Below are 17,122 nucleotides of genomic sequence, written 5' to 3'. Positions count from 1 at the left end.
GTCCGCGGCAGAAGTGCCGTGCTCCGCGGCAGAAGTGCCGCGCTCCGCGGCCTTGTTGCCTCAGCTCGCGGCAAAGTTGCCGGAACGTGTTTGCGCGGCACCTTTGCCGCTGGGCTCTAGGTGGCGCGAGGCGCCTCTTTGTGGTGCGGCTTCCGGGCCGTTTTCCTGTGCGTGCGGCGCTGGGTGCGGAGTTACAGCCATGGCCTCCGGGTTTTGGCGTCGACGGACCCTGGAGCGTTGTCTGGGAGAGGTTGGTAAAGCCACCGGCCGGCCGGAATGCTTCCTCACGTAAGTGCGCAGAGCCCGGGCTCGGGGTTCGGCCCAGGTCTCTAGGGGGCGCGGGCCGCGGGCCCCTGTCACATGCCGGAGTACGGGAAGGTAAAGGGAAGCCGTGATCCCTTATCCCCCAATTTCAGATCGTTTACGCTCCCCTGATCCATCCCAAAATTTTAAATTGTTAAAAGCTGTACTGTGCGGATGTCCCAATCGTGTGCTACTGAAATCAAACTAAACTCAGCTGTTAACCTCCAGAGGTCTCCGTTGAGTCTCACGCATCCCTAAGCCCTCTGTACACACACCCGCGCGCGCTAGATTCGTCCCTCTTTGCGCCCCACAAGCTCGCGAAGCACCCAGTGTGTACTTACCCATCCATATACTTTATTTGAAAGTATTATAGTAACCTGTCGCTTGTCTGTCTTCCCACCCCCACGACTGAACTTCTTGAGAATTAAGGACTGTCTTTCACCTCGCTTCCCAACATACACACACTTTGTGTTTTGTGTAAGGACTTAAAACACGATCTGTGAAAATACGGCTCTCAGATTTCTGTTTCACACTCTCCCTTGAGCTCCAGGCTCACTGCAACTGCAGCCATATAGTCTCAGCATCTTAAGTGGAACATGGCCCAAAGTGAATCCGTGGCCCCGTTTGCGCCCCTGTACTCTGCTTTGGAACCCTTTCCCCATGCTCCGTCCACCACCTGCCTTCCCGTCTCAGTCGTCACCTCTAGCTTTGCAGTTGTTCAGCCTGAGAACTAAGCTGCCTCTTCCAGGTGTTCCTTTTTCTCAGTTCTATAGCTCATTTATTAGCAAATCCCATCAGTTCTGTCTCCAAACTCTATCGTAAATTCGACTACTTCCCACTGTATCCACAGCTGTAATCTGAACAGAGTTCTAAATCCTCCTTTGCCTCAAAGTCCACATTTACCTCCTAATAACCCCTTTTTCATTCCTTTTCCTCCACAGGCTCTCTTTCCAAAACATAAATTACATCATTTTGCTCCTATGCCAAAAACCTTCTGATGGCTCCTCTGTACCCTTCAAACAGCGAACTCTGACTTCCGAGCCCTGCGTGATTCCGCTCCCACCTACCTTTTTAACCTCATCTGCTGCCTCCTTCACCACAGTCCAGCCTTGCTGGCCTTTCTGTTCTTCATTTGAACTCGTTGAGCTCATTTCCATCTTAGGACTTGTTCTTGCGATTTCTTTTGCCTGGAGTACGTGTTTCCAGATCTTTGTGAGACTGTCTCCTTATGTGCAGGTCTCATCTCAGATGTCACGGCCTCAGAAGTATTCTCTGACCACTCTTGCCAAAGCAAGTGTTGACCGTTGGCTGATGGAATGAATAGAATGGCATATAATGTAGCAGGGTTGAGAATTTAAGGCTAAGATTCACAATATAACTAGGGTAATAGATCTGTGACGGTTTCTTTGCCTAAAATCCGTAGAGTAGATTCACAGATACTGAGTTGACACTTTTATATATTAAGGGGGCTCATGAGCATGACTGTCCACTCTTGGGGACCAGAAGCTACACTTAAAATTGACATTTCATTCCAATTTGATTTTGCACAAGAATTGGGCTTTTTTTTTTTTTTTTTTAACTCAAAGTTCTGTGAGATCTCATTTTACTTCCTCTTTCTGTCTCCTTCTTAGGATTCAAAATGAATTGGCATCAAACTTCACCTCTTTAACGAAAGTACTTTATGACTTTAATAAACTACTAGAGAAGAACAGGCGCCACGGGAGTCCTTTACAAAAACTGATGATAGAGAGTTTTGATGATGAGCAAATCTGGCAACAACTGGAACTGCAGAACGAGCCGGTCTTACGGTACTTTGAGAATGCAGTGAGTGAAACCATTAAAGATGGAGACCTCAGTCTTCTCCCAGAGAATGAAGAGCACGAGTGTGAGGAGGACGGCTCAGAGGTGGGGGCTGCCGGCCAGGAGGACCTAGAGCAAGACATGGAGGAGGCGGAGGAAGCGTCAGACCTGAGTGGTGAGGATCCCAACCAGGATGAGACAGCTAGAAATGCAAGCCGATCTGATTTGACGAAAAGCCCAGTCTTTAGTGACGAGGATTCTGACCTTGACTTTGATATCAGCAAATTGGAACAGCAGACCAAGGTACAAAACAAAGTGCCCAGGAAACCAAGAGAAAAGTCCCTGGTAGATGATAAATTCTTCAAACTAGCTGAGATGGAAACCTTTTTAGAAAACATGGAAAAAGAAGAGGAGCAAAAAGATGACTCTGAGGAGGACGACATTGATCTTTTTGAAGATGTTGATTCTGATGAAGATGAGGGCGGACTGTCGGGAAGTCAGACACTGAAGGTAAAGTTTGGGAGGGACGAGAAAGAGTACTTTCTACCATCTCAAATCCGTTTCAGTTCTGTGTCTCTAGGAGAGGTTTAAAAACACCTCGAAACTCACCAGGGCATAAGGGAAAAATTTAGATCAGCTGAAAAAAACTGACTGGGAAAATTAAACCAACGCCATCACTTGCTTATCATAAAACGCTTGTAGCTTCAGAACCATAATCACACATAGAGATATTCAGAAATTTCCCTCAAACATATATTTTCAACAAGCACTAGAAATAACAGTGAAAGGAAGGCATTTGTATACTGTACTTAGGCAGGGATATTTTGTAAATAATTGTAGTTAGAAGGTTTAGCGATAGGAACAGTGTGCTCTGTCTTAGCAGTTATGAATGAATCGCTACTTCCATTCAGCTTGTTACGGTCTAGTAGTTTTTATGGTAGTGTTATTCGTTGGCCAATTTTCCCTATGTAATGTACACACAGGTGTGATTTAATGCAGTTTTCTATCCTTGATTAAAAATCCTAAAAGTCTTTGTTTTAGTCAGGTAAAAGTTCCAGAAACCTGAAATACAAAGATTTCTTTGATCCAGTTGAAAGTGATGAAGACATAGCAAGTGTTCCTAATGACGAAGTGGGTTCAGATGAAGGAGAGGAAGAAATTGTTGAAGAAGAAGAAGAAAGCATTTCTGAAACGTGAGTGTTTTGAATCATTCTTTCCATTGGAGGCGGGCGCTGCCCAGTCATACAGGGATAGTCACAGTTGTCAGATATCTTTGTTCTAAGTTAGATTCTATAAGATGAAATAGTGGATTCTCTGCGATCACAGAGCCTCAAGATAGCCTGAAGAAAGTCTCAATTTAAAGAGGCATTAGAGATCATGTGCTGACGACAGACGTCCCTCGCTGTCGTCATCCGGGCTTTACTACACGGGGCTTTGATTTGTGTCTGTGTGCCAATAAAATGACCCTGTTGGTATTTTTGTGAGATATGTTAGTGTTATAGATTGATGGCGAATTTACTTTATGTTGGACACTGTTTGTTCTATTTCACCCAAATAATTCCTGCTGCTGTTCTTTAATAACTGAATGACTTTAGACATTCTGAATATTTAGTTGTATTAGTATACAGAAGAACATTTTAATTACTAGAAAACTTGTTTCTGTTTGATTTCCTGCTGAAAAGTGGTGTTTGTCCTTTCACACGTGTTGTGGTATTATAGGGATGAAGATACTGACCTTGAAGAAAGTGAAGACGTGAAACAACATAAAGAAACCTCGAAAAGAGTGACTTTTGCTTTGCCAGATGATGAAGAAACTGAACCTACAAATACCTTGAATGTACAGAAAGCTTCTGATGAAGTTAAATCCTCTTTTGAAAAAAGACAGGAAAAGGTAATAACTAGGAATAGAAGGAATTTTTTTTAAATGCTTAACGTGACTGGAACTCAAAGACTACTAACGAATCTCAAGTGTTTTTCTTGGTGGAACGCTTAATTGTCTTTTACAACAACAACACAAGCATTGCAGCTCTCTCCAGCATATTATATGCAGATGCCCAAGTGGAAAGAAGCTAATTTGCAAAAGTCAGTGATGGGTTTCCCAGCTGGGGTTTTTAACCTGGGGTTTCTTTTTTCTGGCCCTGCTGTCTTCATACCTACGGCACGCTTTTCCTAATTCGCTGTCCTGTGAACCTCTCCTTGTAACCGTTGGTAGTTTCTCTTCAGGGTACTGCCTGTCTCTTTGGTTGGTTTTTGGGAGTGCCACAGTCTGAATTTTAATTAATACCACCTCAAAGACATCTCCAGAGTTGACGAAAATTCTTTTCATGTGACATGACTTCAGACAAATGCAATGTCATTTGAAAATAATAGATAACAGCCTGGCTCCAATCGTTTGGCTGTATCATTTAACCACCTTAAAATTGTATCAGATAATTAGAAATGAATAGAGGCAAATAACGAAAGGTACCAAGGATAGCAAAGAATTATTTTAAAAAAAAATACAGAATCTGAGTCAAATCTATGATTGTCACATCATCCCCGGAAGACAAAGCCTAAGAGCAAAAAAAGCATCATAAAAGAAAATAAGAAATTTTTCATTGAGTTAATGTCCTTCTCTCCTACACACCCCCTAAAAAAAAAGAAAGAGAAGCAAGTTTAGTTTTACCGGGAGATTACATCAAACCTTTAAAAAATACATAATTAAATGCTGCTTAAATTAGTTCCCACATACAAAGAGTAGAGTTTCCAAACTTTTTTCTTGTGAAACTTTGTAATATGAATACCCAAACCTGACAAAGGGGACATTAACACACACACACACACACACACACACACGCAGTCTCATTTTATGAATAGGGATGCAAAAATCCAACATAGCACAGTGAAAGAATAATGTCACAGCAGCCAAGTGGCCCTCATCTTGATTTGGGACTAGGAAATCTATTAATTTAATTCTTAGTTGTAGCAGGTTAAGGAGAAAAACCGTATGGTCACCTCCATATATGTCAAAAAGACATTGATAAAATTCAATATCCATTCCTAATTTTTTTCACTCTTAGTGAAATATATATACATCTCGGCAAAAGGTGTCATCATGCATAATAGTAAAATTCTAGAAACATCCCTTCAAAATCAAGAATAAGACAAAATGTCCACTGTTACCATTACCACTGGTATTGAACATTCTTGTAGAAGTGTTAGCTAGTGCAGCTGCAAAATAAAAAGATCAGAGGTAAGAAAAACTGAAATGAAAGTGTTAATATTTGCAGTGGATACCAGAGAAACCAAGCACGTGAACTGAAAAGTTATTAGGATCAATACGAGAATTCAGTAAGTTAGCTGAAAAAGGTGGTATTTTATTTGCTACATTATAGATGTTGTCTTTTATTTTTTTATTATTTTTTTAAAATTTTATTTTATTAAATTTATTGGGGTGACAATTGTTAGTAAAATTACATAGATTTCAGGTGTACAATTCTGTATTACATCATCTATAAATCCCATTGTGTGTTCATCACCCAGAGTCAGTAGATGTTGTCTTTTAGAAGTTAGAGAGTATTTGAATTGGGGGTGTGGCGTCAAAAGAGTGAGTCTCCATCAGATACTAATGTTCTAATAAAAAATATTACTTAATCTTGGAATGCTGTACTAATTAAAATTGGTGGTGGCTTGTGAATAGATAGGAGCCCAGAAATATACCTGAATGCTTCTGGGGGGATTTAGTTAGTATATTATAAACATGGCATTTCAGATCAATGGGGAAAGAGGTCACCTGCAGCTTCTCACCCCACCTCAAGTGACAGGAACAGGAAGTCACTGTTGGCAGAATAGAAGGTGGCAAGAACGAAACAGAACCGTATTGAGGAACAATACATGTCCTACCTTCCCACTTTCAAAAATATTAGTTGCTTTTACTCACCTGGACGTCTAATTTTGTTTCCTAAATGTGTAAATAACTTTTTGTCTCTTTTTTCAGATGAATGAAAAAATCGCGTCTTTGGAAAAAGAGTTGTTGGAAAAGAAACCGTGGCAGCTTCAAGGGGAAGTGACAGCACAGAAGCGGCCAGAAAACAGCCTCCTAGAGGAGACCCTGCTCTTCGACCACGCGGTCCGCCTGGGTGCGTCAGCCGCTGGGCTCCTGCTGTCCCTGGGGTCTGTTTCCCGGAGACGCCAACGAATAGTTCTTTTCCCCCAACTCTTTATTTTAAAAGCTTTCTGGTACAGAAGAGATGAAAAACTAGTACAGCAAAAATGTGTGCCATCCAAGTGGGTCCACAACTGTTAACATTTTGCCCTATTTGCTTTTTCTCCCTTACGTGTGTGTGTATGTGTGCACTTTTCCCCCTGAATCATTTGAAAGTTAAGTTGCCCGTATCATGACGCTTCCCTCCTAAGTGCTTTTGCTTGTACCTTCTAAGAACTAGGACATTGTCCTGCATAGCCACCATAATGACGGTAATTCATCCACCCAAGAATTACTAATACACTAATATGTAGTCCTAATATATAGTCCATAATCGATTTCTGCTCGTGATCTGTTTATAGTGTCTGTTGTCATTGTCCACGGATTAAACTGTGAGCTCCAGCCAGAAACCCTGGTCATTCTCATCAAAATTCTTTCTTGTACCCATGAAGTCAAAGTGAATTTCCATTTTATTCAGTGCTAGAGGAAATGGAAAAGACACAGAGTCCCCAGGTGCATAGAGTAAAAGTGTCAGCACTTACTACCATGTATAATCTAGTTTTGTGTTTCTCAACTGGAGGGAGCGTCAGGAGGGCTACTTATAACACAGATAGGTGTCTCCTTTCCCCCACTCCAATTCAGGAGGTGTGGGGTGGGGCCCAAGAAGTCACATTTCTAACAAGTTCCCACGTGTTGATGCTGCTGGTTCAAGGACCACCCTTTGAGAACCTCTGGTCTTGTTTCCATCTACCTAATGAGCACGTGTTCTATTTCCCTTAGCGCCTGTGATCACAGAGGAAACCACCCTTCAACTGGAAGATATCATTAAGCAGAGGATCAGAGATCAGGTCAGTAAGAATGAAATTGAACTTAATTTAAAATTCATGGAAAGTTTCAGAAATCTTACGAGAGTGTTTTGGGAATAGGAATAACACTATTTTCAGAGAAATTTTGTTTGTGTCAGTTCTTCATTTAAAACGCCTGGAGGTATCCTCAGCTTTTGTTCCCTAGTGACCCGAGAAGACAGGCATTGTGCCAGAGGAGAAGGAGGTACCCAGTCATTGCCAGCCTCCCATCCACCTTGCTGGCCTGTTGGGTGGTGCGGGATGAAGCTGGCGGAGGGTAGCAGGTATGCTGACCTAACATGGTCACACGCGTGACCCTTGGTCTACATACAGTGTCCGGTGTGGCAAATGAAGGGCCTGTTTTTCCTTCAAATGTTAAAAATCTAGCAAAGAGCTTTAGTTTAAGAATTGATCTTAATTTGTAAACTCAGAGTAAAACTCAGGTACATGACATGTGCGTTAAGAGATGACTTTATTACGTGTGTGATGCGACTTGAATAGCATTTCAGGGGTTGAAAATTCCTTCCTTTGTGCTACAGTTTGCTTCCTCTGGAATGGTGATGGATACGCCAGAGGAAGATTCTTAAGGGAGCCGAGAAAGAAACGACCGATTTTCTTAATTTATGTTCCACCTGCCCTTCCTATTTCAGGCTTGGGATGATGTAGTACGTAAAGAGAAACCTAAAGAAGACGCATATGAGTATAAGAAGCGTTTAACATTAGACCATGAGAAGAGCAAACTGAGCCTTGCTGAAATTTATGAACAGGAGTACATGAAACTCAGCCAGGTAAGGAAGCCACTGAGGCAAAGCCGCCACGACTACAGGAAGAGAAGCAGAGAACCAGCTCTGCTGATTGCACCGCAAGGGCTGCAATTCACGAAACAGAAGTCTTGAGTTCTTGGTGAACTGGACAAATGGGGTTACAGTGGTCCCACTGCGTGGAGGGGCAGGGGGGTGGGTCGTTTCACAATTAGTCATTGGTTCCCTGGCACAGTCACAGATAGTTAAAAAATTTACAGCTACCATTTTAAAATCATTTCTCATTCATACTTTTTAACTTACGGATATATTTTATAACATCTGTGAATTCATTCAGATGTGTAGCCCTGGTAGGTTTTTGCTTTTGGTTTCTTTTTACTCAGATTCTTAAAAAAAAAAAAAAAAATCTCTGGTTAAATAGGACAAAGTCATATTTCCAAAAGTATTATATTCCCACTATAATAATTGCAGATTATTCCTTTACACTTGATGTATGAGGCTTGTGGTCAATATGTGCGTGGGGATGAGATGACATTTTTGTTCTGCAGAAGCGATTTGAGATTCCTACCAGATTTTGTTAATTAAGCAGCAGCAAGCGCCCTTGATGGCAATGTGAAGAACCGGAAGGTCTGAGTTAAATCCTTGCAGGTTTCTTTGCACCCTGGGCAGTAGCTGGAGGAACGTGGGTGCTGCCTCGGTAGATGCCCATTGAACATCGCCTGGCTACTTTCAGGAGATTCAGTAACTACAGAAAGTACTGTGGACCCATGAGACTTCAAATTAAGTGGGGGCCAGGACAAGTGGCACGTGTTTGATCTGTATCGTGGAGGTCCACAGCCAGGTCCCAGTTTTATGAGAATGGACTTCATTTAGGCTAATTCTGGACGGTTCCATGAAGAGTCAGTCTGGGGCTAATGGTCAGTATTTCCCGAGGTTTGGAAACCATACTAGAGGTCACGGCCAAGATGATGGCAAACAGCTTTTATTGTCAGATAGTGTGTATTCAGGGAAGGGCTATATATCGTGTATGGTTTCAACAATGTTATCTGGGAGGAGGCAAAGCGACATGTTTAGGAGAAAAAATGTGAGTTACGTTGGAATAGTAAGAGGTGGTAAGAGGTGCTGGCACAGGGCTGGAAGGTGGGCTCTGGTGACTTGCACTGGGCACAGACCTGGGTGCTAGTCTGGCATCGGGGTCCTGGAGGCAGCTGCTTCCCATTTCTGAGAGCAAAGAGCAAACAAAATTTGGGGCATTGGGAAAAGAAAAGTATGAAGTTTGCCTTTTCTCTTCAGTAAAATGAAAACTGCTATTGGTTTTTTTCAATTTGATTTAACCGGAATAAATCTTTAAGAAATTACATAAAAGGAAAAAAGCCCCTAAAATGCAAGTGGATATTTGGATAATATTACGAAGCTTATACTAACACTTTGGTTCTTTTTTTTTTTAAATTTATTTAGTTGAGATGAGATTCACATAACATAAAATTAACCATTTAAAAGTGAACAGTTCAGGGACATTTAGCACATGCAGTGTTGCGCACACACTATCTCTAGTTCCAACACATTTTCATCACCCCAAATAAAGCCCCTACCCATTAAGTAGGTGTTCCCCTCGTCTGACAGCCCAGCCCCTGGCGACCACCAGCCCGTGTTACCTATGTACTTCATGTAAATGGAATACATGTGATACTCCGTGTCTAACTTCTTTCACTTACCATAATTGTTTCACGGATTGTGGCATGTGTCCTGCTCCATTCCTTTTCATGGCTGAAGAGCATTCCATTGCGTAGACACACCACTGTTTCCTTATCCCCTCGTCGGCAGATGAGTGTTTGGGCCAGTTTGGCCTTTTGGCTCCTGCCAGTGGTGCTCTGAACATGAGTGTACATGGACATGTGTTTAGGTCTCTTATATTTCTAAGTGTGGGATTGCTGGCTAGTGTGGTAATTCTGTGTAACTGTAAGGAACTGCCAAACCCCTTTCCACAGCTGCTGCGCCATCTTCCTTGCTCACCGACAGTGCACAAGGGCCCCAATTTCTCCACATCCTTGCCAACGCTTGGTGTTTTCCTGTTGTAGGGATAGCCATCCTAGTGGGAATAGCTTAACTCTTGACAGAAGTTCCAAATGCTGGCGGGAATGGCCGCACGCCCTGACGTGCCTCACACGTCCTCCTCGGGACGCGCTGGCACCTTTGTTTGATTGATCCCCAATTCTGCCCTGAGGGTCTCCTGGGAGTGAAGCCTAGAGGATGAGAAACGGGGGTGCCCTCATTGGTCTTTACTGCTTTGTCCTGTGGTGTATTAAGTGGCTTAGTCTGACGTTGCTGCACTTACTTCCTAAGCAAAAAACCGCAGAAGAAGAAAATCCAGAGCACGTGGAAATCCAGAAGATGATGGACTCCCTCTTCTTAAAACTGGACGCCCTCTCCAACTTCCACTTCACCCCTAAGCCGGTATGTTAGCGTTCCCATGTGGGGTGCAGCCCATGTGGTCGTAACTCCTCTCTGAGCTTTTGTGAGGCTAGATGTCTGTGGGGTGTCAGGATACAAAGCTACAGGAAGGAACTGCCTGTAAATCCCAGGCAGGGCCTCCCACCAGGAATGCTCGCTTCCGGTCCCATGACAGGTAAGGCTCCCCTGCTGATCCAGCCTGATCTCCGGTGGGACCGGGAGACCCTCAGCCTCAGCCACAGGGTCGCCTCACTTCTCACCCTTCCTCCTCGTTCTGTCTTTGTGTGCGTTTTCATTCTGAGGTTGGTTTGAAGACTGGTGTTTATAACTGGCAGGTACTGAACACCTGCTGTGTGAGCCTTTTTGTACATTAACTCCCTTTGCCTCAGTTTTATTGAGATATGATTGGCACATAACACTTGTAAGTTTAAGATGTAAAGCATCATGATTTGATCCAGGCACATATTGCAGAACAATTACCACAGTAAGTCTAGTTAACGTCCAGCGCCTCACGGAGGTCTTATGCTGAGAACTTTTCAGCTCTACTCCTAGCTGCTTGCAGATATTCAATACGATATAGTTAACTGAGTCACCATGCTGTACATTACAGCCCAGAACTGATTTATCCTATAACTACAAGTTTATGTCTTTGATCACATTCACTCATTGCCCCCAGCCCCCGCCGCTGGCTGCGGCCAGTCTATTCTGTTTCTCAGTTTGGGTTTTTTTAAGTCTCCACATTGAAGTGACATCATACGGTATTTGTCTTTCTTTGTCTGACTTATCTCACTTAGCATAACACCCTCAAGGTCCATCCATGGTGTCCCACATGGCAGGATTTCCTTTGATGGCTGAGTAATATTTTATATATGTATGTGTATCATGTCTTCTGTATCCGTTCGTCCATTGATGGGCACTTAGGTTGTTTCCGTGTCTTGGCCGTTGTAAATAACGCTGCAGTGAACATGGGGGTGCAGGTATCTCTTTAAGCCAGACAGAGCCCCTGGCTGGGCTCTCTACTAGCCAGAGGTGGATTGGGGATGGGGGGGGTTGCTGCTGCGAGAAAGCACACAGTGTGTCGAGGTCAGCGCGGGATGCTGTAAGCGCCACCCCCCTCCACCCGGGTCCGATCCCCAGTGGTCAGGCCCACAGACTGCCTCAGTGATCCCCGTGAGGCGGGTATGATTGGACCTGCCCAGAAGCGTCCTGCAACCCTGGGCGTTGGAAGTCCCCTCTGGGCTCTCTTCTCTGGGAGGGCCCTCTCTGTGGGGCGCTGTGCTGGCCCCGGGGAGGGGTGATGTGGTCAGAGCTAAGCCTCTGCTTTTACCGTCTAATGTCCTTCTCAGCCTCTGCCGTCCAGGGGGTTGCTTCGGCCTCACGCCCGGCTCCTGGGGTTTTCACACCGGTGTCTTGTGAGGAGGGTGACAGTTGGGCTCCATTTGTCTCCATCTTGATGACGTCAGTGCCCCTGTACATTAACTCAGAACCCACAAAACAGGCAGATATTCCTCTTTCCATTTTGCAGATGAGGAACCAGGCCCGGGGTGGAAGGGGCAGACCTAACCCTGGCCGTGCCCTCTGCACCCACTGCAGGGGGCCCCCTGGCCAGGCTCCCTCTCCAGGGCGCTCCCTCTGCCCGTTTGGCTCCCACCCCAGCGTGGCTCAGTGCCAGCTCTTTGGCGCTCCCTCTCCTACTCACACCTCCTGCAAAGCCCTAAAACGTGCCTGTAGCATCCTGTTGGCACCTGCTCACCTGTTGCCCCTTGGTGGGTCTAGTTGTCATCTGGAATATATGTCATGAATCCAGGACTAGCGTAGCGGTCAAGAAACCCAATCCGGTTCTGCCCCTAACCCGCTGTGTGACTTAGGCTGCGGCTTCACGTTTGATCTGTACAGAAGTAATCTCCGAGATGCTGTCTGATTCTTTGACGGTTGTGTGATTTTTCCTGTGCGAATCTTTTTGTTCTCTCTGACAGACAGAAAGCTTTTGTCACCTGCTCTTCGGTTTTGTTTAACTGAGGTGCCATTTGCATACCAGGGGTCATCTTGAGATTCATGAAGTACCTAGTACAGGCTGTAAAATAAATGAGAAGAGAGGAATTCCTCGTGGCTAGCAGGTGTATTGTGGAAAAGCCTTCCTGATGGGAAGGACATGCGCCCTTACGAGGCCACACGCGACCTGGTTCCTCCCCACCCGTCTGGTCTCCTTCTGATGCCTTCAGTGAGCAGAGCACCCTCCTGGCACTTTCCTGCTGGGCTCTTCCCTGGGCCCACGGCTACGCTTCCGGCTCCAAGGCCTCAGGCTAAACACCCACTCCTCCCTCCCTGCGATTGTCACTAGTCCCTTCCTTTCCCTCGTAGCATCATGGCACAATCGCAGTCGTTGGTTGGTTGTTAATTTTCTCCACTCATTCTCACGCCAGCACAAATGTGGTGTGTCCACAGCTGTGGTTGTCACACCAGCCTGGGGCCTGATGAGGGGAAGCCCTCAGGCGTCCCTAGGGATCTTGGGAACTGAACAAAGACTGGATGTGCCTACATCCCCCCGTTTAAAAGCCTTTCTTCTTTCCTTCCTCTTCAGAGTGTGGTTTCTCATATGGGTTCCCCTTTGATATTACGTTTTTCAAGTTCAGGTTGGTATTTCACGAGCTATCTCTTAGAGTGTGTCAGCCAGCTGTCACTTTTTGTTGTCATTCAGGCTCCCTCCATGTCCTCCGTGTTCCTCTTTAAATTGTAGAATGGAACACTGTTTCTAATAAATAATTGAATAGTGGTTGAGTGGAGCAAAACGATTTCTTTCTCACACTGACATTTTTCTCTTATTTAGAATCTAGGATCCTGTCATGTTGATGGCTCGTTTTTGTTCTTTATGAAGTTTCCTGGGGCACTTAACTGCCTGGTACACTGGAATATGGGCGGAACTGTGATCAGGAAAATGAGTGTGCGAAGGAATCAGTGGGGGGCTTTGCAATGCAGCCCTTTTTCCTGAGTCCGTCCTGTGCTCCCTCAGGACTCCCGCTGTTCCCACACTTCACCCTTTACGCCCCGCCCACCGCCCCCAGCCGACAGCTCCCTGTCCACTGGGGCCTCTCGCAGAGATGTGTGAGCATTAGGTGCAAAGAACATCAGTGCATTGGATGAAGAATCACCAGTGTTCTTTTATGACCATAATCAGTACGAAACCTGGTGTCGTTTCTGGATTTCTTGGGCAAGTCTATAAAAAAAAGAAAAAAGGCTACACAAAGAACAAATGGCCCTTCAGTTAGCGTTGCATTTTTTTCTCCTTTTTATAATTTATAGGTTTCATTCATTGCAGTCCTGTTTCAGTTTTGCAAAGCAACTCATTTCAAAGCAATATCATTTCCTATTTCTATTAAAATCTGTTTTAGTAGCTGGAAGATGAGAAAATTTGTTTGTCAAACAGTCTATTTTGACTTTTCTTCCCCAAGTAAGTGTTTTTCCTTGCATCTGTTTCCATATATTTCTTATAGTTAGCTTTATTCCCCATAACCACGGGCGAGATATATTTACAGAAATCAATGGTTTCTATTGAACTGTAGATAAGATTGTTTGAGAATACACACTTGCGTGGCAGATGGAAATAGTCCAGTAACAGATGGAAGAACTGATGTTTGAAAATGTCAGAAATGTCATCCAACGGTGTAGGAGGTAATGCTCTTGGTGTAGTTGAGACAGAGAAGACCCTGAAATACTCAGGTATCTGAAAATTCTCAGGCAGCCAGTTCTGCTCACCAATTCTGCCATCATTCTGGTTAGTGTAAGGCTTTTGCCGTCAACACACCTCACGTTTTAAATCATCTCTATAAAGTATTTTAGACATTATTCCTTAGTAGGTTTGTAGTTCACATGCGTGATGCTAGGCTACTTCTGACTTCCTGTTGAATGGATTGTCTCTTTTCTAGCCTGTTCCAGAGATGAAAGTTGTGTCCAATCTGCCGGCCATAACCATGGAGGAAGTGGCCCCAGTGAGTGTCAGCGACGCAGCCCTCCTGGCCCCAGAGGAGGTCAAGGTAAGGAGCCGGAGCCGGAGCTGGAGCATTAAGTGTGTGTGTGACTTAGCAGCTTGTGGCTAGGCCTGCATGGAACGGTGTTCTCCTTCAGTGTGTAGTTCTTGTTCTGTCACATCTCAGCAGTTTCTAAGTGTAATCAAACTAACAATGTTCTAAAACATTCAAGTAGCAGTCTTCTGTGACCAGGTAGTAGTATGCGAAGCATCCCTAAGAACTGTTGGCAAATACCCACTGTCGGTATCTCCCTGTGATCCCATGCGAGGGTTAGACGTTCGGTTTAGACCATTGCGTATGTTGCTTCTGCACTAGTGATGCGTTAATGTCAGCATGCCCTTGTTTTGTCCATGTAATGCTCACCAGTCGTGGACGCGCTCTAGAGCAGAGCATGAGGATGTTGGCAGACATGGCAGCGCCTGTCTGAACAGAACAGTGACGAAGCTTCCTGCCAGTGCCTGTCCTCCCGGCGGGCGGGGCAGCACAGCCCTCACTCTGCCTCACGCGCCGTGCTACACCCACTGCCACCTCAGCAGGTGGTTGCCCTGGCAGCTAGGCTGGCAGCTGAGCAGGGAAGAGAGGAAATGATCCTCACTGGCTGTCCTCCTCCCTGCTCGGGGAACCCGCCCCCAGCCCAGTGGCTGTCAGCGCAGCCTAGTGCTGTGGCTGCCTCGGGCGTGCCCTGCGGCCCGTGCTGGAATCTGACTGCTCCAGGGGGCTGGCTCCTCTGGGGGTGTCAGCCTGACCGCCAGCTCTCCAGACCGCCTTGGTAAAGGAGGCTGGGACTGCAGTGCCAGTGGAGGGGGTCAGTGCGTTCCCGGTCTAGGAGCTGAGTTACCAGGTGCATTGGGGGGGCTCTGCACTCACGTGACCACAGGCGTGCTGCTCACGGCCACATTCCCTGTAGGTGCTTCTCTTCTCATCTCCCGAGACATCAGATGAACTAGTATGTTGGTGGTTCTTTTTTAATAGGAAAAAAATAAAGCTGGAGATATGAAAACCACTGCTGAGAAAACAGCTACGGACAAGAAACGAGAAAGGAGGAAAAAGAAATACCAGAAGCGTCTGAAAATAAAGGAGAAGGAAAGGCGGAGAAAAGTCCTGGAAAAGAGCAACGCAGACCAACAGGGGAAGTACAGCAAAGCAGCAGCGGCAGAGACGGTAAAGCGGCTGACGAAAGCAGGCAGAGCCTCGCTGCTCAAGGTAAGGCTGCGGGCCAGAAGCAGGCAGAGGGGGGCTTGGAGGGGCAGCGGGTGGCAAGCTATAGGCGACAAGCGCTCGACCTGAGTGACAGAGCCAGGGACGCCACCCCCCTGCAGAGTGCCGAGGCCACAGCCTTACACTGGGGTTTGTCAGGTGGGGTCCGCAGAGTAACCCGGGCCCTCAGCAGTTTTCTCCCGCCCCTCCCGTAAATCACAAGAACATCGTGGCAGCATGGAATGTGTGGAATGAGTACCTTTCTGCCGACTGGTTTGATTTTTCACAATTTCCTCTAGTCCTTTTTATGTTTATACTTTTATAGATGGTTGACTGTTTCACCTAGAAGCTCGTTTTGTACATGAGCCTGTATTATTTTTAATTGCAGGATGAAGGTAAAGACAAACCCTTAAAGTCATCGCAAGCATTCTTTTCCAAACTACAAGATCAAGTAAAAATGCAAATCAGTGACGCAAAGAAGACAGAAAAGAAAAAGAAGAAAAGACAGGACATTTCCGTTCATAAATTAAAGCTGTAATATATTTTGAATATAACGTAACTCTTAATGCATAAGCTTGTAGTCTGTGATCATTCTGCTTTATAAATAAAATTTTTGAGAACTTTTCTTGGCATGGATGGCAGATATTTGGGAGTTACACAGTGTGAAAAGACAAACTCCAAGCTGTCTTTGCAAAGCCCCGTCTTGCTTTCTTTGGGTAGGGAGCAGGACTGAGCTCCCGAGGCTGTTCCCACACTGGGCCCACGTGACAGCCAGCTTGGGCACACCGGCAAGGGAGCTGGCCTGCAGGCTGAGAAGGCCACAGGAGCCAGTCACCACCAGCTGCCTACAGAGGTCCTCACTCTTTGGGGTCTTGATTTCCTTCTTTCACAAAACAGTGGGATTCTCGTGCCTGTGCCTGAATCTCTCCTCTTGGGAAATGATCTCGTCACCTGAAAGGCTCATAGGCTATAGAGCGCCATACACAGTCAGATGTGTAGAGGACACGTGTGGCCCACACGTGACAGAAGGCTAGGAAGGTAGACTGGCAGTTCAGGTGCCCACAGATTCAAAGTCCCCATCACATTACTCATTCTGTCTGTCCACTGCCATATTGTCAGCATCAAGGACAGTACCTAGCACGAGAGGCACTCAATACGTATTTGTAGATGAATTCCCTATTTATGTGCCTTTTTTTTTGGTTTATTCACGTGTTTGACACATGTTTATGGAGTAATTACCCAGGGCTGGCCACTGTTGCCGTGGCAAAGGACCTGTGCTCAGAAAGCTTCCATTCTGGGTCATTCTAGGGGATGCTGGAAGCAGCTGACCTCAGTACTGAGAGCTGACTGATACACTTTCAGTAATTTTTCAGTTGTTAAACATAGCCATTATTATAAATTATATAGCCTCACAAACTATATTTTGAAAAGTAATAAATACCCCAAATTCACCACTCCTTAATTACAGTAGTTCCCCCTTATCCACCGTTTTGCTTTCCACCATTTCAGTTACACGTGGTTAATCGCGGTCCGGAAATATTAAAATGGAAAATTCCA

General features: G+C 45.3%; 1 protein-coding gene across 1 annotated transcript; it reads left to right on the top strand.

Moving 5' to 3' along the window:
- Window positions 1-5: 5 nt before the first annotated feature.
- MPHOSPH10 (M-phase phosphoprotein 10) lies at window positions 6-16,189 on the top strand. The gene is made up of 11 exons (XM_019753235.3): window positions 6-288; window positions 1,935-2,613; window positions 3,145-3,296; window positions 3,823-3,994; window positions 6,080-6,221; window positions 7,067-7,134; window positions 7,782-7,919; window positions 10,236-10,346; window positions 14,267-14,374; window positions 15,341-15,571; window positions 15,954-16,189. Exons 1-11 carry the CDS (start codon window positions 200-202, stop codon window positions 16,101-16,103), a joined length of 2,040 nt encoding a protein of 679 aa, XP_019608794.2. The 5' UTR covers window positions 6-199; the 3' UTR covers window positions 16,104-16,189.
- The last annotated feature ends 933 nt before the right edge of the window (window positions 16,190-17,122 follow it).

Source organism: Rhinolophus sinicus, chromosome 13, assembly GCF_057876585.1.
Source record: "Rhinolophus sinicus isolate RSI-liver-muscle chromosome 13, RSI-T2T, whole genome shotgun sequence".
Lineage (NCBI taxonomy): Eukaryota > Metazoa > Chordata > Mammalia > Chiroptera > Rhinolophidae > Rhinolophus > Rhinolophus sinicus.
Note: the sequence above shows the minus strand (reverse complement) of the source record. Positions and strands in the feature narration are given on the sequence as shown.

Excerpts from the sequence above, each read along its gene's own strand:
- MPHOSPH10 (XM_019753235.3), top strand. The coding sequence starts at position 200 with ATGGCCTCCGGGTTTTGGCGTCGACGGACCCTGGAGCGTTGTCTGGGA. Across the intron at positions 6,222-7,066 it reads CGACCACGCGGTCCGCCTGG|CGCCTGTGATCACAGAGGAA; the intron begins GTGCGTCAGCCG and ends TATTTCCCTTAG. Across the intron at positions 14,375-15,340 it reads TGGCCCCAGAGGAGGTCAAG|GAAAAAAATAAAGCTGGAGA; the intron begins GTAAGGAGCCGG and ends CTTTTTTAATAG.